General features: G+C 43.7%; 1 protein-coding gene across 2 annotated transcripts in view; it reads left to right on the top strand.

The window, feature by feature from the left end:
- ATP9A (ATPase phospholipid transporting 9A (putative)) overlaps positions 1-20,929 on the top strand; it is a 73,987-nt gene that overhangs the window by 11,749 nt on the left and 41,309 nt on the right. The window contains exons 2-5 of one of the 2 annotated variants that reach the window (XM_080404229.1): positions 9,411-9,555; positions 9,865-9,978; positions 13,505-13,613; positions 20,422-20,480. In XM_080404229.1, the coding sequence (XP_080260355.1) occupies positions 9,411-9,555; positions 9,865-9,978; positions 13,505-13,613; positions 20,422-20,480 (427 nt within the window). Of the gene's footprint in view, positions 1-9,410; positions 9,556-9,864; positions 9,979-13,504; positions 13,674-20,421; positions 20,481-20,929 lie in introns of both variants that reach the window. The other variant, XM_080404228.1, reaches the window with a different exon arrangement.

Below are 20,929 nucleotides of genomic sequence, written 5' to 3'. Positions count from 1 at the left end.
TAACCTAAGCTGTGGTTCGTTGCTTGTCAACTACCTGATGAGCAGTCGCGGGGACAATGTTTCCAGTTTTAGCAAGAAATTGTGGCACCATGAAGTTGTGAAGGAAGGTTGCTTAGGATTTCTCTCAATAGCAGTCTGAATAACTTGGATTTGGCGTTTCTATTTGGTGTGGTGACGCTGTTTGGGGATGGAACTTATTGTATATTGGGAACTCTTGTTTTACTGAGAAGTAACCTGTGATATGTTAGTGTTTTGATTCAATGATGATGTGGAGAGCAAAGCATTGAAGTAGAGCAAATCCAAACCAGTATTATAAACCAAAGAAGAAATCAGCCCGCAAGTCGGGGAGGGTCCCTGGTGTCACATCCAGGATGGAGTCCTGGCAATCCTAAGCCATAATCAAGACCACCTTTCTTCTGTTCCCTCTGAGAGAAACCCAGACAGCTAGCTGCCTTCCAAGTTATGTTCCCTGATACATATGAAAACCCAGGGATAAGAAAGTCTTGAAGGGCTTTACCTTAGACTAGTCCTAACCGTAGTTTCTGCTGTGGGGTTTTACCCCCACCAGTGGGGACAAGTTCTCAGCCAGACATTTTTCTGTGTGTTTTTTTTCAGTTTCTTCTGGAGTGGGGAACTGGTTTCTGTTCAGGTACTTCATAGAAACCTTCATGTGTGTTAACAAAAAGTAAGAGAAGCCTAATTCTCATGTAGGGCAGGTGTCATTCAAGCAGGGCTTTCATTACAGCCTCAGCCTTTAGCATACTTTGAAGAGATGCCAGGGAGGAACTGACACAGTGGCTTTGCAGAAATGAATGATGGCACAGACAGCTGAGATCTGTGTCGAAGAGAAACCATGTGCTTAATAAACCAGTGGGTGAAGTGATTGTTTCTGAGCATAACCTTAATGTGGCTCTTCCTTGCTGCAATCAAAGGCTAAGCTCTAAATTCTGCAGCTGTATGCCTTGAATTCAGCCATGTTCTTCCAAATGCTTTGCAGCACTGAAACCACGATGAGATCTGCCAGTGGGGAGGGAAGGATCGCATTAGCTGCAGCGGGACTGTTGGTGGCACGGCCAGCGAGTGCGAGCTTCCCAGGAGCTGAGCTCTGCCAGAAGGGAGCTGCCAGCTCCTGAAGCACCTCAGGTGCTCTGTTCAGGCCATGACACAAGTTCTTCCCGAAATAGCTTATGGTCTTAGTCCACAGTCCTGCAAGGCATTTTTCAAAACCGGCAGACTGCTGTGCTCATGCTGCCTCTGAATGTAAAAAGGCCTCGATCCAGAAATGTGGCGGGGAGAATGGAGAATGAGACGGCGGAGCTTTACAGCAACACTTCACGTGGCCATTCCATTCTACGTGCGTGTGTACTCTGGCTCTATTTAAAATGGCAAATTCCATTTCAGAGTCAACAGAGAGAGCCGGGAGCTCCTGCCCTCCATCTGCCTGCGTGTGGGTGTGCCGCGGAGCTGGGCTGTGTTCCCACCCTTGGGCTGTTCTGCACCACGGCGCTTGCTGGGTGGGGAGGGGTGGGCTCGGGACCCCTTCCTGACCCCTTCCTGAGCCCCCGTCTGTGCTGTTGCACCCTCAGAGACAGGGGGACTGAGTCATGTGAAGGTGTATGGAAAGGCTAGGTAGTTGTGCATGGCTTTGCCCTTTTTTTTTTTTTTTTTTTAGCAATGGAAAATATATGCTTTTAAAATAATGAAATGTGAAAGGTTACTTTGTATATTAAAGGTGCCAAGGACTGAACAGCACAGCCTGTGAGAAACATAGAATTATCATCGGAGAAATGTGCTTGTTGCAGAAGTAATTAAATATGTTGAAGAACTTCAGCACCATTTTGACAAATACTACCCCAGTATTAGACAAATGTGACACTTTTTTTTCCTATTAGGTTTGTTTTACATGAAAAATGCTTATGAAAAGCATTTTTCATTTGTTCTCTCAAACACTTCTCCATCAAACACGCTGCGTTTATAAATAAAACCTGCTTCATGGTAATAGCTGTTAATCTGGCGTCTGGTGGTCAATCTGTCCTATTACTGCTTCTTACATCATCACTAAGAATGTGTCTTTGTAAACAAATAACATCCTAAATGAAGTACACAGCAGACCTGTTCTTCAGCACCTCCCATTCATTTAGATCCCTGGGCAGATTTAAAGGCCAGGTCACTTCCAGGACTCAAAGTTTCGGATACAGTTCACATTGAAAGAGATGCTTTTGAGTGGTCGTGACTTTATTTGGGGATTTGTGAGTTGTTTGTTGTTCTTTTTGCCAAGTTATGGTTTAAAATGTGACTAACAACACTGCATAAAGTTTCCCCATATAAGCTGTCTTCATATATTTTTTCCTGTTCTTTCTGTAAGATAATAGTTTTGAAAAGTTCATGGTGTACAGTGACCTGCTAGTTCACTGTACCTCAGGGGCTATTGCAATACCGTTCCTCAGTGCTTCAGTTGCAGAACAGAAGAAGAAGAAATGTTTAGGAATGTGTATTTCTAAACTTTTACAGAAGAATGCTCACATTTCTGTAACTTTGTGATTCCCATTCCTGGAAAGTACTTGCTAATTTTATCAGGATCTCTAAGCAGCAATGTAAACTTTCAGTTGTTTATTTTTAGACAATCTTTCTTTCCCTTTCAAGGACATGGTGTTCTGATTTCCTGATGGAAAGTATTTTATTATTCCTAATAATGCCAATAGTTCTGCCAGAAATGGTCACCTTCTTCCAGTGACACTGACCTTGCCCCGAGCAGAAAACTTTGTAGTACTGTCACAGCCTGAGCAGCCCCTTCACTTAGCATCCTGTGCTCGATAAGCTTGATACCCAAAACAAGGGATGGTATCCAAAGAAACAGGAGATCACAGAACAGTGCAATGTCTGTAAAATTATTTCAGGGAGGAACAAGTGGGCCAACTGGAAAAAGCTGATAGCCCCACTCAAAAGGACTTTTTATTTAATGAGCACCAGGCTAATCTGAAAGCATGTTTGTGTACTTGTCTGTATGTGCTCAGAGTATTTTGTTTCTGACAAATCCATTCAGTTGGGTACCAGAATTTTTTACCCCCCAAGGTGAAGACTATTCAGTTTCCAGAGGAGACAAGGAAAAGGCGCCTGGCTGAAATGTTTCTGGTTAGATTCACCACCCATCCTTCTGCCTCTGCTTTCCACTTTGCTCGCAGTATGAGTTGTGTGGTGGCATCCCAGCATGTGAGCATCCCAAGTCAGATATTTAGCGGCACGGCTCAGGATTTTGCACCCTGAGCTTGACCATCTCTCCCTCCAGGACAAATCCTTGGTAGCTTCAGAGGCTTTTGCTTTGGCTCCGGTGAGCGTGCAGCAACCGTGTGGTGCCGGCGCGCACTGGGCTGTCACCAGTGTCGTGCCGTGTGTTGTGCCAGCGCAACCTGGGGCGGTAATAAAAGCGGCTGTGGAGACCGGTGTTTGCTGGCATTGCAACGCTGGCACATGTAAGGCAGAGAGAGTTCAGGTAGTGAAACCGTCCTGTCTGCCTGTGACCCTGGGTGGGTTAGTGAAACCTGCCATTCCTCTAGTAAAGCACAATCTGCCATTGCAGCTACTCCTGTTTGTGTAAAGCACTTTGTAAGGATCATGGATGTCATATAAGGATTTTAAAGCAGAACTAATGAGCTTAGTAATGTTTTCTTCCTTAATGAAGTGTAAGACATCATTGAAAAATTAAAAAAAACCCACAAAACTACGGCAGTTGAGTATCTTGGGGAGAGGGTGATCAACATCTACCTGTAAGAATGAGCACGTGGTTCTGTGCTTGAGAAATGCCTGCGTTTTTACCAGACGCTCTTTTTTGAACTTATTTCAACAACCCATGAGCTGGCACTTGTGTAGTCAGTGTGCAGAGGTAACAGTCCCGCTAGCCCAGGGTTGGGGCTGGGGGCTGCTGCTCTGCCCTCGCCCAGCAAAGCCCAGGCAGCATAGTGGGTGGCTTGTGGTGCGAGAGGAAAAACCAAGGTCACGCAAGAGGGAAGATTTAAATGCCAGCGCTGGGGTTGACTAGGTGCCTTCATAGCAAAAACTCTTTGGGGAGCTTTGAATGGATATGGGATAAAAATCAGCATTTGCTGATGTTCAGGCTTTTCAGGTACGGGTGTGTGTTCCTCGCTGAGCACTACGAGCGCTGGAGGAGGCAGTGAGGCAATGACGTGATGGGATTCCTGAGCGCTGATGAACCTCGCTGGTTAGTGTTGCAACATGCGACTGTTATTGCTGGTTGTAGTATTCTGTTCGTTGGTTGGACTTTTTTTTTTTTTTTTTTTTTTTTAAAATTCCTTTATGTTGCGTAGAAACCTCACGCTAAAAGGCTATGTGGGAGGCTTCTTAGTAGAAATGCTGGATAATCTTTACTTGAGCATCGATACTGCTGGTGCTCACCTTCAAAAACTTGCTAGGCAGGAAGTTTTTCTTTTGTTTGTCTGATTAGGTTTTCAGTTTGCTTTCCCTGTGATTCAGGAGGTTGTGAAAACGGTGGCTCTAGCTAGGCAGGAGTTTCAAAAACCTGTTATTTTTACACAGCAGATTCTCCCATGCCCTTTCTTGCTTATACTTGGAACTGCGTTATTTTTAGATTGATTCTCAAACCTTATAGTAACACAGCATTTGTAAAGTGAAATTCTTACAGCAACAAGTGTCTTTGTGGTGAGAATGCTACGAGGGGTCATGGCTTTGGTTGCAGAACGTGTGCTAAATTTTGGGTAATTTCACTTTTGTGCAATTGCCTTCTACTTTGCTGCCTTTGTAGGTGCTGTCAGTATGAGGGGCTGCTGGCTCATTAAGAACCACGCAAGTGTAAGCAATTCTGCAGCGCTAGCTGTTAGCATTCACAGGCTAGTGAATTCATAGCAATTTGGAAAAGGAAAGACTAAAAGCAATATAATTATATGTAAACCACTGGGCAGAGCACACTGTTCTTAAGGTAAAATGTTCCGGTTAGTTTGTGGCATTCATTTGCCATTTTCTGATATATTCATGAAGGAAAAAATGCTGGTAAGTCATTGAACTTATTAAAATATCTGGAAGTCTGCTTTGGAGATTTAGGTATCGGTTTGAAGATCTGCCCAGATATTTGGAAAGTTCTTTGGAGCATATCAGTGAATTTCACTTTGTAAAAAAAAAATTCCCAGCAAAAATAAAAACCCTATTAAATTATGGTAGTACCCTCTTTAAGCAATGTCCTATTGTAAATATTGTGATACAGGTGTGTAGCTGTTTTTGCTGTTGACTACAATCCCTAGAAGAGGCCCAACCTAAAAAATAAACAAAGGTAACTGGTTTCAGATGTCTGATTACAAGGACCAACTGACCCTCTGTAACTGGGAAGCACGCTGGGATGAAAATGGGGGGTGTGCACGCCAGGTTTTCTCCCTTGGGCACAGCCTTTTATTTGGAGCCTTATCAAAGAGGCCATTCTGAATTCGCAGTCATTAAAACATGGAATCAAGGCTAATCTTGTGTGGTTTTCTCCATCATGAAAGAAGGAAAAGCACTTCTTTTTCCTTTCCCCCACCCCCAGAACATAGCTGTTTTCTGTTGTGAGCCAAACACTACCATTTGCACTATTTCCCATTAAAATATATTTGGGATACAAGTGATTATTTGTCTTGGGTCTTCATCTGCAAACACAAAAGAAAACTGCAATTAAAAGGTATCAAGCTAATAAAATATACTTCTGAAGTAGAATTTAGGAATTTGAGTGTTTAACACCAACTTTACTGCTTATCTCATGTTAGTGACTGCCTTTTAGATGTGTTATACACAACCATGAGGGGAAGGAAGATCTACTAGTTAGTTTTTCTTAAGAAAAAAGAAAGTGTGTAGATTTGACAAAAATTCATAGTTTCAGGGGCAAGTGTAACTTTTTGAAGTGGGTTACATTTAGGGTACTTTAATTATGAGTTTATGGTACTGCCTAGGGACCAGTCAAAGATGGAAGTCCTTTGCCTTGGAAATGTTACAAAAGCAGAAGAACAGGCAATGTCCCTGTGTGACGATGAGCAGAGATGGTGGTAGCACTGCTGCAAGGCTGTAGGAAGTCAGATGCCTCTTGTAGATACTTGAACAGTCAGGCCTCTCCAATTATTTTATTCCAGTAATTTGACTGAGGCGTTCATTGCTATCAGGTTTTTAAACTGTTCCCATTACCCACATTGTTTATTTCTGTCAGATTTTCTCGCATTCTCCTAATTTTCTCCTCTTCAGCAAATGAACAGTGTACAAGTCAGAGCTGACAACTTGCAGAGGCTTTGATGAAGCTGCCCCCTACGCAGTCAGGGGTAACTGTGTGTAGGTGAAGGCAGTAGGACAGCTATCGGAACCGGGGGACCTTGCAAGGACTCTGCTTTTCCAATGGAGGGTTTGATACCTGGAGCTGATAAGAGACTATCTGGCACCAGACAAAACTTGTGGTTTCATGTTCCTTCGGTACCGACGTGTGGGTGCTGTGTAGTGCTCTGCTGGCTTGTCAGTATTTCTGTCTCAGAGCTGCTTTGGGTGAGAAAATCTTCTCTCCTGTTTTCGAGTAGCATCTGTACACTTACGGCTTAGGGTGTTTTCGAGTGCAGGCTGGAGAAAATCCACCTTTTCAGGGCTCGTCTGTCACTCTTCATGAAATATAGTAACGTCAGAGTAATTTGATTATGCAAAAATCCTTTTATCTAGTTTTAAGAGCCTGTGAGAAATTATCTTGCAAGTCAGCCTTGTGAAGTTAATGCCTACATCTGCTTGTGGAGCACTGAATCACATGGCAACACCTTTTCAATACTTCTGGAAGCAAAGTTGATTTTTATTCCTGTTCTGTACCAAAGGAACTGACATAACTGATAACGCTGCTTTCTGTTCCCTTGCACCCAGCAGGGCACAGAACATAAAAATGGTATCTTTGTAGGAAACCACCTCCCGTGTGGTGAGTTGTAAATCCCGTTCGTCGTGATGCGTGTGTCTTCGGGCAAGACTGCGAATTCAGGAGCTTTGTGTGCTTCCTTAAACAGCTCTTTCCATCGGTTAGGTGTGTATTTAACTGAACTTTTGTGGGAGAATGCCGTGATTCAAGAACAGATCTTCGCAGCGGTTGCTGGAAGGATGTTTGTAAGAGCTCCAAGGCTGTTGGTTATCAATCCGGCTGACGCTGGCTTTCCCGAATGTCAGTGACATTCAGTAGGTCTGTTTGTAAGGGAACGAGGGGGACTGGCTTTCAGCAAGAAGCAGTGACAACAGAAAAATAACCCTTCTGGGGCTTGGGAGGGGACAGCACTGCAGTTCTGAGCAGTGGGGCTTTTCCAAGGACAGGAGGGACTGCTGATAAGTCCTTGCATCTCCCACGAAGTAACCAACCCTCGGATTCATCGCCTCAAGTGAGGACTCGTTGCACCGACCAGTGCCCAGTTTTTATTTGCTAAAATTTGTGTGAGCGCAGCGGATTTGGTGGCCGCAGCAGCAGGCTGGTGGCCCTGTGAGGCGCCTCAAGCTGGGGTCCCCTGGCCGAACCGTTGCTGAACGCGCTGCACCTTCATCCTCCGTGTTTTTCCAGAGAATAAACATTCCCTGTCACCTCCCTCCGCCGTCTTCTGGTTGAGCAAAGCACCGTCTACCCTGAAGTTTGTAGGCCACATGGTGGTTTCCAAAACAGGGCATACCGTTTGGTGATGTGTGACACCCAGCTGTGTGCTGGGGGAGGTTTTGCCTTGGGTAATTTCAAATATGGGCACCGCGTTGCCGTGGCTGGGATTTATTATTGACTGTGGTGAGTCCTGAGGTCCCCGACAGCAGTGGGGAGAGGTGGGGGCCCTATGGTGCGAGAGAGGTGACACACGCTGGGGGCTGGAGGGGCTAGCTCAGCAGCTTCAGCATCAGCATCACCTGTGCCCTCCCAGGGAGAAGAGGGACCGCTTTGGTAACCCTGTCGGTTCGAGTGAATGTGGTGTGGTTTTCCTGAATTCCCATGTAACTTCTAGCAGAGGCCAGGAATGATGTTAAATAAATGGATTTAATGTAAGCCCAAGTTGAAAAAGTAAAAAAACCAGCATACCAATGCACTCATATTTTATTTATTTATGAACAATTTTTGGAAAACTGGCATTACAAGGTGTCCAGCTCAGCAATTACTTCTTATAATGGAATCGTGACAATATTTAATAGAGTAACAACAGAGATGCTGCTGACAAAGTAGACAAAAATGCAGGGAAAAAAGTTAGAGGGGAGTTACATCGGACTAGTCTAAAACCAGGATGAGCTTGAATTCCTGCAGCGGTTTCGCTGGCAGCCTGGGTTTGTGGCACCGGGTCCGGGCACTGGCCGGCACGCATGGCCCCGCGGCAGGACTCCCACCTTGGGAGCTGAAAATATGAATTACTACAGCTGAATTAATTGAGACAAGGTAGCTGGATCTGCGGTGCGTGCCCTCAGTCAATGAGAATGTGTGTTATTCATTAGTGGATAACGTACAATTTGCCATTATCATAAACAGAGCTAATGACTGTAATGCTGTGTAAAAGTAAAATCAGTAATCACTTAGTATCTATTTTCAGATTTCTCTTATGGTTTCGTTTTTAGAGGATTATAGATTATTATTCCTTGGTAAGACCCTTTTGAAGTGAAAAAAATTCAAATATGCAAATAGTGAACCCTTCTGTTAGAAAGGTATGCATTTCTATGAAGTAGGGGTTGCAGGGAAGAAGGAGAGAATCTCTCTCCATCTCTTTCCTTTAGGACATAGGAGATCACTCTATGTATATTCATTCCTGGTTTAAGTTCAGTTTGTAAATGGGAAAGCCTGGAGTTCCATACACCAGCAAGGAAACAAGAACCAGTAGAAAGCACCTGTTACTGCTTTTTTCTTGGGAGCTTTCTGGCATAAAACCTGCAACCCAGGCTGGGTGCGAAGGGACCTTTGCACTGCTACCCCACGCCTCCTTGCTTCCCAAAGCCCTTCTGTTCGCAGGAGGCAGAAGTTCTCCCGGCAGCTGGCACTGACTCGGTGCAGTGATGGGCTTGGTCTGTGCTTCTCTACGCATCAGCTCCTTGAAATCCAAAGGAGGTGCCACCCCAGCCTGTGTTGCTGCAGGCACGTTTCTGGCGTCGCCGCAGTCCTGCCCAGCTCTGAACGTGTGCTTGTCCAATGTTTTACCAACAGCTCCGACACCGTTAGGAGGGTTTTGCTCGCTGTAGCAGGCGGGGTGTCTGTGTTGGAAAGGCAGGCTCTGGGTGTTAATGTGCTGGTAGTACAGTGGGTAAGGGCCAGGTGAGAGGTGATGAGTGACAGGTGAAGAAGTGATGCTCAGCTCTTCTGCCTGGCAGGTGGAGAAGGTTTGGGGTACACGTGTGCGAGTCAGAGAAATGTGATTAAAAATTAACTCAATTAATTAATGTTTCTACTATAGGTGTTGTGAGTGCTTAAGATGCTGTGGGAGGAGAGACCCGAGGCCTCGTACGGTTTGGCTTGGCCATCCAGAGAAGAGAGACCAGAGATACCCTCGCAATGTGATCAACAACCAGAAATACAACTTCTTTACATTTCTCCCTGGGGTAAGTGTGAAGAAAGTTGTTTTTCATCACCCCGCCCCAACGCTTTCCCCAATTTCAGTGGGTGCAGAAGCTGGAGCTGGAGGAAGTAATTAATGTTTGGGTTGTGTTTGGTGCGCCTCTGCCTTAGGGCAGCTGCAAACAGGCACGGGTCTGTCCTGAGTGCCCAGGACTACTTTAAGACTGACCTAAGTTGGCATCTAAACACTAGAGGAGCATGCAAAAATGTTTCTGGTGCTTACGTCAATATGCATAACTTATGAATTCTGCTAATCTCCTCCCTCTGGTTTTTTTTCTCTTTTTTTTTTTTAGGTGTTGTTTAACCAGTTCAAATACTTCTTCAACCTTTATTTCTTGCTTTTGGCCTGCTCTCAATTTGTCGTTGAAATGAGGCTTGGAGCACTTTACACATACTGGGTTCCTCTGGTAGGTCATTTAAGGTTTATTTATTCAAGAAAGTCTCAGTGTTTGACAAAAATTCTCGTGCTGCCTTTTCTGCAGGGTATAGGTTTGCACCTTAAATAATTCCGTTAGCTTCCTTCAGGACCGCGCTGTACATGGTGCAGCGTAGATGTGTCTGTTCTGGCCTTGAGCTTTATTTTGTAGAGGTTTGACAGGGATGTGAGAGGACTCTGCCCCCAACTTGTTCATCTGCGGGATGCTAACAGGCGCAGAGCTGTTGCTGCTGGCCACAGGGGCTGCGAGGGCAGCAGGGCTCCATGAATAACAGCAGAAAACAAATGGAGGCTGGCGCAAATATATTTCCCTGGCAATGTGTGTGTGGTTCACAGCTGCCTCTGAACCTAGGCTGTGCTCGTGGAGGGTCTGCGTGGGGCACTGCGCCCTCCCGCCGTGATCCGTGCTCGAGGGAGCCTGGACCAGCCTGGCATCTGCAGCAGAGGACCGAAGGGCACCTTTCAAAAGTGACCTTAATGAGCAGCCATATGCACAATGACAGCAAATTATGCTCCCCTGCCAAACAGTTTGACCTGTGGCCTTGGGATAGGTCAGCAGGCTGCTTCATACTCTTAACTACATTGTAAAAAACCAAAAACAAAACAAACAACCAAAAAAAACCCCTGAGGACCCCCCCTCCGCAAACTTCCTACGCAAAAATATGTATAGAGAGACATATTCACATTCGCTCAAGGTGCGGGCACTCCTTCCTTCTTGTAAGCTATTTGCCTTTTTCTTTTGATAGCTGTGTGTTTCACCTGAGACCAAAGGAAATCGATAATAATCAGTTTTGCAGCAGGAACTCCAGTGCTGTCAAAGGACAGAAAGGGGAATAGTTGCATAGAATGGGCTTCTAAAATCTGTAAAATGCACTGCATGAGCCAGTTACAACTGCTTAAATGCTTAAATGTAGGTACCTATATATTTTTTCTTTTGTGCAAGTAAAACTGTTATTTCTCTTTCTGTGTGAATAACTTCTCTGCTGCACTTCAGCTCATAGAATTGTAGAATAATTTTGGTTCAGAGGGACGTCTGGTCCAACTGTCTGCTTAAAGCAGGGCTGTCTTTAAACTTAGGTTGGTTTTACTCATCTACATGAGTTTTAAAACTCTCCCAAGGATAGACATCCTTTTTACTCCAAAGAAATGATGGAAACCCAGCTGAAAATTGATTTTAAATGCACAGGGCTCTTTCTAAGACTCTGCTTGTGCACTGATTTGAGAAATGGTGGTGGTAAAAATGCGTGGCTCTATTGAGGGAGCTGAAGAGGGGCAAAGGACATTTTTCTTGCCTTTTAGCCTTTCAGTACAGTGAAATCCCTGGTAAAAGCCAGAAAGAAGTGAAGGGGGCAGCTGTGGGACATTGCTGCTAAAATTCTGTTTGTATTAAAGCCTGGACCGCACTGAATTCTCTCTCGAGTGTGTGTTGCATTGCGTGTGCTGTATGAATCTAATGCTGGTTTCATAAGGTCCTGTCCTATAGAAAAAGCACCCAGAGGATCTCCCTCTCTGCATTTTGTATAGGCAGTTGTGACTTGTCTGTGCCAGGTGAGCAATTAGAATTTGGCATATGAGCTGCCAGAAAGAAGGATAAGAAAGGTCTTTGTTCATTACTGGCTGCTAATACGAGTGTTGGGGATGGAATGACATGTGAGATGACACAGTGAGTCGGCACATGTGGGAATATTTTGGGGTGATTATCTGAAGACTCTTCAAACAGCTGAAACATAAGTTGAAAATAACTGATGCTTTTTTATTTTGTTTTGGAAAGGGGACAGGAATTTCTAGCTAAACGCACAAATGCCACTTGTAAATAGAAGAGAAATGTTCATTCTTTTCTTGATTTGTTGGTTATGGGAAAGAGGTCATCCACAGTAGTGCAAAACAGATGGTTGTGGTCCTGAACGCTGTGGGATGAAATGCTTCTCTGAAAATTTTGTATTAATGGCTTTTTACTTTCAATGGTAGTAAGTACAGGATTGAATACAGGCAGGTTTTAAAAAAAGTAATTGCCCGTCCTTGGGTCTCTTCAGGTGTCTGCATGTTTAAATACTGCAGAAACATACTAAATAGCATTTCAAGACTGATATTAATTAATCTAGATCATACATTTAGACGCATATGTATGTACTAGAATTAGGGACTGTTCAGTTTTATTATAGGATTGTGAGAGTTGGCAGATGAAGTGTACCTCAGCATTTAATAATTAAAGAACCTGCTGTCCTTCACTCTTAGTAGCTCTTAGTTCAATCTTCATCATTTTTCTTTGTTTTTAAAAAATGTGGGGATGTGAATTGTTATTGTGGTATGTATATGTGGTGTTGGGTAGTGTTAGCAATGCTCCAGAGCAAGGCTTTCCTGAGGTGGTTGTGGAGTTCAGGTTCCCAAGTTCTTTGTGCCCAGCTTAACGACTCATGCACACAATTTTTGGAGGTGTGTGCATAGCCGTTCTTTCTAAAGATGAAGCTACTTAAAGTTGGAACTTGCAAACCACTGGCAAAATCTCCTGTTTGGGCATTTACAGATATTTTAATGTGCTTTTCATGTAACCCTTAGTTTCTAACATCACCCTGCCCCCCTTCTAAAATAAAAAAAATTTCTTATTGACAGAGATGAATCAGTACATGCTTGAAATTTTCAAGAATGCAGGGTTTAAAAAGTTCTTTTTTCTTCTGTAATGGATGAGGAGTGTTTTAACTGTTCAGTGAGTCTGAGCTGAATAGTGCCTAGTAAAAAAAATTGACTTAGTGATACTAGCCCTGTAAAGAATTGTTTTGCATTTATTTTTTTTTGTATAGTGAAGGATGTGATATAGGCATTTTCCTCATGACAGGAGGAAGTTAAATGAGTGCTCATACCCACGGAAAAGCAGGACTGAAACCCTAATTAGGCAAATGTGTAATTATACTATGAGTAGTTCACATTAAATATATTTAGAATGCTCATTTGTGTAGGCTGAATGTGTGTATAAGTGCACATCAGTACACACATATTATATATCTATATATTTAAAAAAGGATTATGTAAATTTATATATAGATTTCTATATGAAGAAATCTCCCAGATTAGGTGAGCTGACTTTTATAGCTCAGTGATGAAGGGAATACTGAGATTTGAGGGGTGCTGTCTTACACTGGACTTTGAGTAACCCCTCTCCGTCTTGGTTACTCACCTGTGAAGTGAGGTGAAATAAGTTGTTTACACTCTGTGGATAAACTTTGCAAAGATTTGCTTGGGGAGGTACTGGCAGAGCATCACATTAGAGCTGAGGAACAACCATATTTTTGTAAGCAACAAGTCTGTGGCCGATTTGCTGTTGGGCGTTGTGCACAGCGGTGACTACCATCACCCTAATGATTTAGCGAGAGAAGACAGAGTAAGGAAATGCAGACTGTTGGCGTTGGTACTGATAAATATTGTTCTTATTAGAGGCAGATGTGATTTTTTCCTGACCTTTTCATCCATTCTGTTCCCCCCCTTTCCATGCCCCTTTTTAGGGATTTGTGCTTGCCGTTACCGTCATCCGAGAGGCCGCGGAGGAGATCAGATGTTACATGCGCGACAAGGAAGTGAACTCGCAGATCTACAGCAAGCTCACAGCGAGAGGTCGGCGCGGCGGCTCCAGCGCGCCTGCTGCATCCTGGCGCGGCCGCCGCAGCACCGGGGGTTGCAACTCAATCAAATGCTGCTGACAGTCAGAGAAGCAGAGTTCAAGGAATGGGGAGGGGGTTATGGGCTCGCAGGCACGTGGCTTCGTGGCCACGCTGCTGCTCCTGCCACTGCAGAGGCCTCGGGGGTCGGGGTGGCTTCTCATGGATGGCTCCTCGCTGGGCTTTGCTGAGGGTTTGCTAGGGAGATGCGTAGCTAATGCAAGGGGTGTGCGTTTGAATTGCTTCAGATAACCTCAGAGCATCATCTTGGTGGCTGGAAGCACGGAAAGCAGGCAGCTGGTGCATTTACACGCACAGGAGCCTGCGTGGTGGGTTGGGAATTGCTGCAGCCTGCACCAGGCAGGGGTGAACTGCCAAGCAGCTGATGTGATGCTTCTAAACCCTGTTTGCTCTCAGCTCCGGGGTAGACCAGAACTTCTTTCCCAGTTATCCTTTCTTGGTGCATTGGAGTCGCCAAAGAAAAACTGGATCTGAATTTCCCTAGGTTGTGGATGTTTCCAGAAGGGAAATGTGTTTTCCTTCCTGCAGAGCTGTGACGTGGGAGAAGCGCTCCGTAATGTTGCATAGGTGCAGGAAGGGAGAGGCAAATACAGCAAACAGCATAGTAAGAAGAAAACAAGAATGGAGCTATAGTAGATGTGATATGTTGTTCAGGGTTTTTTTCATTTATTTTTCTTCCAGTTTTGGTAATAGTGCATGTCTTCTCCTTGCACGCGTTTTTTGCTTGTTCACCCTGTCTGTAAGAGAGACAGATGTAAGAAGGATTCCTATAAGCTACCAATTCATATTCTTTAATGGAAATAACAAATGTGTGCTTAAAGGGAGGAGGATCCACGTAGGCAGGTAATTTGCAAAAGGACTTTATTAGAAGAATTAAATCTAGGTCTGTGACATTGTCAGAAGATGGTTATGCAGAGGGAGATTCAGCTAATGAGGGTGAAGGTGGGCTGTGTTCTGGTGCCTGGGACTGGGGACCCGGTCAGCACAGGTACCACGAGTCATAGGTAAGCACAAGTACTCTGTACCGAGGGAGCTTGTGAGTGCATGTGTTAAATTTAAGGGGACTTGCTTGACATACTGACGTGTTCCATCACTTATTGAATATGCAGTACCCGTTGAGTTTCATAGTTTTTTCTGGGTTGTACCAGGCAGGGAGCCTACATCATACAAGTCCTTTGCTAAAAGAGACTGTGATACATTTTCACATCCTGTGTTTGTTTCTGTTAGCAGTGACTGCTGGAGTTCCTCAATAGTGCGAATATCTTCTCTTGTATTTTTTTGTATACATCATCTTTACCCCCTCTCTCCAACTGCTGAGGAGTTTGGAGACCTCGTTTGTAAGCGAGCCCAGGCTGCAGCTCAGCTGTGCCTGATCCCTGGCTCTGGCCATTGTTTACAGCTGTGCCCTACCTAACAAAGACATTTAAATTCTCGTTTGAAAAATGGAATGCTGCCTCACTATGGAGTTACTCCTAATACCATGACAATGATGGTGAGGCCAGGCTTTTGTTTTTAAAAAGGGACTGAACTGAATTTACGCAAGTTCTTTTTTTTTTTTTTTTAATTTCCAGTTTCTTTGCTATAAAAGTTTATACCTCTGCATTAAGGTGCAGCAAACTAGGTGTAGTAAAAATATGCTGCTTTCAACACTTGCACTTTTGAGAATAAGGCTGCTTTATAAATGTAATTGCTTAAGGCTGTATATATTTCTCATGCTGGGAATTATGAGGGAACTCCAAACTAGGGAGTTTTGAGTTTCTGAATATTAAATCCCCTTTTAATAACGTGTTCTTACTACAACACTTAAAATGCTTGGCAACCAACAAAAGCCCCATCCAAGAGGGGTGTACTACATCTATTTAAAGATATAAAAGAGTTGCCTTCTGGATTCTATTCAATGATCTATAAGGGGCCTGACCTCTCCTTTAGTTCTTTTCATATTGCTATTATGTTTCCCATGAATGATTTCCCTGCCCCCCGTCCTTTAACTTTTCTAATTTTGTGAAAGAAACCAAGGAGGATTGGCAGCTGGGCACTAGCTGAAAATCTTAAGCCACTTTATTTAACACAAATTTGGGGCGGAAACAGAAATGAGACTCTCTAGCAGAATAGTTTAGAGTAGGGAAACCACACAAAATTATTTATGCTTGTCTCTTGGTTTGGGGAGAAAAGTAATTTTCTCTTTCTCACTGAATCTCGGTACTCATGCTTTTCAGGAGAACATCTACTTTTCCACCAATTAAAACCTTAGCACCTTTGAGAGTCACCTAGGAGCAGGGAGGTACCTTGGGAGGCCACCATGGCTGGGGGATGGACGAGTGTTGGGTTTATGTTATTGTGTCTGTTAGTACAGTTAAATAAAAGCAGGCAAGCTTTCATCAGGTCAGAAGCAGCAAATACCAAAATAAGCTGATCTTAACTATTAATTTTCAGTGTAGCTGACAAAACTCCAGGTAGGGCTTGCATTGGATTGTTTATGTGCTGTTCTGGAGGTTTTTTGTTTGTTGAATAGTGTGGTTCGTGCTCCAGGATATTGGCAGAGCCCTGTACCGAAACGGGGCAGTGCAGGAGGGTGCTGATGCACAAAAGCCACCTGAAATGTTGCTATATAATTTTTTTAAAACTTCACAACAGTTGCCTCTCTAAAGCCAGTGTTTTGGGGGAGGGGGGGTTAGGTGAGGCTTGACACTGAGCACTGCTGTCTTGAAGATTGGATATGATGGATCTAATGGAGCACTTTCTCCAAACTGTTTTTATTTCTTCAGAGCATTTGCGCTAAGCTGCAGTTAAGGTGGCTGGAGAACGGTTTTTCCCACCTCCAACGGCAGCCTCCCAGCACAACCCCACAGATGTAAAAACATCCTTAAGTCTGAATTAAGTCAGGGAGACTTAAGCACATGCCTGTGTGCAGTTTTGAATAGGGATAGAAGTAAGCCCAGACTTCAGTGCTTTCCCGAATCGGGACCTTCTTGTCCCCTTTGTGTGCGGCTCCTGGCGCCCTGTGCGGACATGGCTCTGCCGGCCAGGAGCTCTCCAGCTCCATCCATCCAGCTCCATACACCTGGCAGCCTGGCCCCCACCCCGGCTGGGGGGGTGGATTTGCACCTTGGCTCCTGTACATGAAACTTTTTTCATGGACTCTTCTTGTTAAGCTTTTTAAGATTCACTAAGCTGCTTGCTTTGTGGGGAAAAAGGAAGAATCCTCTTTGGATCACCCTGTATTTTGAATATAGTTGCTGAATTCCAAGGACTAATCGTTTTGAAGGGCAGCATGAGGCAGCGTAGACAGCAGTGTATTTTCTGTGTTCCTTTATTTTACGTAACAACACCCCCCCCCCCCCTTAAACCTCATTTCTCTTTCTACTGATACAATCCGTCTGTGCTCTAAAATGATGAAATGAGCAAACTTCTGGAAAGCATTTTTTTTTTTAATAGAAAGCTCTCCATTTAAAGGACAGTTGTTTGGATTGTAATAAAAATAATCAAATTTCAATCCCCTATTCATAACCCTACAAGCCTCCTTGTGTTCAGAAGTCTGTGTGCTGACTTTTTGCTTGATAGAAGGCTAGAACTGTGCTTGCAAATTCTTGGTTTGTTTTTCTTCTCGCACAGCCCCCCTCCCTGGGTAACACTGCATAATAGAGGGAAACTCCACAGAAAGAAATGGGAAGAGACCTCCTACTGAGGGGTGCTACTTAAGATACAGATCATTGGCATTTACCAGCCATATAAAAACAATATTTTCCCAAACCCTCTGAGTCCTGCTCCACAGTTTATACAGCATAAGGCTGCAAAAGCCAAAAGTTTGGTGCAGCACATCCAAATGACCCCCCCTTTTTTTTTTTCCCCAGGTGCATTTAACTTGTTTTAATAAACCTCTGGCTTCATCTTTAATTCCAAATGAAGTGTTTTGATCTATACTTTAGTGAAGCTCTGCAGATCTATTGTGAAATCTTGACTTAAATGCTCACATGGTAGAAAAAAGGCATCTCTTCTGGCTAATATACTTAATGCTAGAAATACTTTGCTTTACGGGGCATCCATCACACTGCAGATTTGGTGATAATTTCAAAGACCAGAGCTTAAGTTGGAACAAACTGTCTGCATTTTAGTATGTTTACCTTTTTGTCTTTAAAAAATAAATCGGGATGCAGCAAAGAATGAAACAAATACCAATCAAATTTTAAGAACAGATTTTTTCTTTTAATGAGATATCAAGACTAGTCACTTTTTAAAACTGTGTTAATTACTAACTTGTGTTCTGATTAACTTCATAAAATATAAAGTGGAATCATTGTAAATGCTAAGGAAACGTGTATTTAGAGGAAGCACTTCTAGATGCATTTGTAAAAGCAGTACTTTATTTTTACAAAAATGGTTTAATAGCAGAGCAATACTGGGAAATGGAGCAGTTGCGTTATTAGCTAGTTTCTTAATCATGCGTGAGAAAACATCTAATGTTTAGGAGGTAGTTTCCCCACAGAAAGAAAAAGGAATTACAGAATTCCCAAGATCAAAATAAAACTAATTCAAGTAAGTTGCTTTATGGGAGTCCAGAGTCAAAGGAAACATCTGGTCCCGCGCCTTCTTAGCAGGACATGTGGTACATACTGCAGAGATGTCATCCGTGAGAGGCCAGGAGTATGGCTGGAAAAGCAGAATTAGCTTTGCTACCTATAAAGGGCATCTCATTTATACGGGAGTTATAAAAATGTGTATTGGTTAGAAAAGTCCTCGCTTTCTTTTACCTTAAAACAGCTGAGGTTGGGAGGTTTATTGAACAAGACAAATCTGCTCCAGCTGCTTTGATTTTTCTCAGATTGGAAAAATTTTAAAGCAGATGATGCTGTTTTCAGAATAATGATTTACAAAGCCTTTTATGTGCACAATGGTAGGAAATCATCACGTTGTAGCTTTGCCCAGGTGTTAATTTTTCTTTTCCAGCCTGAATTTACATTGTTAAGAAAAGCACTACAAAAATAAGTTTCCATTCCTGAACCCTGTGTGGGTAGTGCTTCCAACCCTGACAGCCACCAAATAAATCCTTGTGATCTTTAAGAGAAATACATGAAATACGGTGTAAACAAATCCACCTCTCCTTGCAAGAGTTTTTTTGCACAGTGGTTTAGGAATTGCTGTGCCTGTGTGGGGAGAGCACACAGGGTTTTTTTCACCCCCCCCACCCCCCCCTCCTTTGCACAGGAGCATATTCAAAAGCACTTTTTGTTGTTTTGTGAATAACCGTATTAAAAGGGGAGGAAGAGATGTTATCTGTCAGACCCTTTTAGTGTCATAGTACCTAACTTTGTATAGCCCATACAGAAGACTGCCAGGGATGCTTTTTTGGATCCTCTTGGAGTGCGGCTTTTCTTTTCAAGCCTCCGCGTAATGGACTCTTAATCCCCGGTATGCTTCCTGCCCTGGTAGAGATGTCTTTAGCCCAACATTCATTTTGTTTACCTTTTTTTTTTTTTTTTTTTTTAACTAAAACTCTTACAAGGCAAACCCCAGAATCTGCGAAAGACCTATAAGATATTTGTGAAATGGGCCATGACTGCTTATAATTTGTAGGAATAATTACAGCATGTAAGGAAGTCTGCATTTATTAGCAGCAGTGATGAAGCATGTTGTTAAGCACACAGTGTGTCACCAAAGCAGCAGGCTGCCGGGAGCCCAGAATGGCTTTCATTGTTAATTTGGAGCAGAAACAGTGAAGCATATCCTGAGAAGGATGCTAATGAAGGGACTGCCAGTAGTAAAATCCTGGTGACCTTTGTGCTTTGTGCTAATTTCTATTCCCCCTCCCTTCCCCCTTCTGCTTTCCCCCTGAGCTGCTATCTGGCCAGTTAGCCTGTGAATTTCGAGGTACAGTAGGGGTGTTGTCCGTGCCGGGGTGAGCTCCACGTGCCTCCCCCACTTCCACTCAAATCACAGCAGATTAAAGAGGCTTTTGTTGAAATATAACAGACAGACACACAGAGGCAGGGTTCAAATTAACTGATTATAAATCACTAGTTCACCTGAGAAGCCAAATCTAGAGCTGGCTAATGATTTGAAATTACTAGTCAATTGTTAAATTAATCCCCTGTTTTAAAGCAACTGGGAAATGTTTGACAGCTGCAAAGAAATAAATATTTATGCGTTTTCTGTAGAACCCGTGCTCTGCAGGGCTTGGTCAGGCTGTGTCCATGGAGAGGCAAAGGAGAGGTGGTAGAGTTGAGCTGTGGCACGGAAAGAGCCTGGTTTTTAAGATGGGCCCATTGTACTTGTAGCTTCCAGGTCTTGGCTTGAGAGTTGAGCTTTAAATTTGCAGCCACCTAAGGAAAAGGAGTCGAGAGTTGATGGTTCCCTGTTGTAGCTCTCCTCTTCTTGCTCTGTTGTCTGCCTGGTGCTGGAAGTATTTTTGAATTGCTGGGTTAAGCAGTACAGAAAGGAGTTTACGGGCTTGTTCGGGAGTCGTCAGTAGAGTGAGCAGGGGGTCACCGCAGCCAGGGCTGAGGTCTGGAGCTCTCAGACAAGAGGCTTTCAGCCCTTTTCACAGATTGAGCCCTACTGCTGTACCCAGTGAGAGCAGTGGGCTTGGTAAGTCTTTACAGGGCAGCGCTGCCCAATCCTTCTGGTAGAAACGTTACCCGTTTTCTGCGGAATAGTGAAGTGGGAGGGAGGGAGGTAAGGAGCATCACGGAGCACCCACGAGGCCTGTCCTGCTGTTGCTCTAATGCGCTGATATCTTTCCTTTGCAGGGACTGTGAAGGTGAAGAGCTCTAATATACAAGTAGGCGACCTCATCATTGTTGAAAAGGTTAGCCTTTATGTGTACCTTTTCTGTGTAAAGTACTTTTTTTGCAAGACCATAGAAAATGAGATATTCTGAAGTCGTATTTGTTTTGCGATAGGCTTAGAATGTCAAGTGTGGAACACTAGTTACCAAGTTTAATCATTTTGCAGGGTTCCCCCTCCCCTGCCACCACCCCACCAAAATAGCATCATTATCTTTACAAATGAGAGCAAATCTGTAGATACGCACCTATAACCTGATTTTTTCACTTACTTACACTACAGCAAGATAAAAAGTCTCCCTGGTCCTGTCTCTGACTGTTGGACACAGGTTAAATACCTGATACAAATGCAACATCCAGATGTTGCTTTGGGTGTAAACACCACAAGTACTGGGAGACACAGCGATCCATTTGTAGACACTGGTATGTACAGGTATATTTCCCCCTTTATGCAAGTTTATGTGTGGTGGGT

Source organism: Falco punctatus (genome assembly GCF_963210335.1).
Source record: "Falco punctatus genome assembly, chromosome: 10".
NCBI classification, from domain to species: domain Eukaryota; kingdom Metazoa; phylum Chordata; class Aves; order Falconiformes; family Falconidae; genus Falco; species Falco punctatus.
The sequence above is the reverse complement of the archived record's forward strand: the minus strand, read 5'-3'. Positions and strand labels throughout refer to the sequence as shown.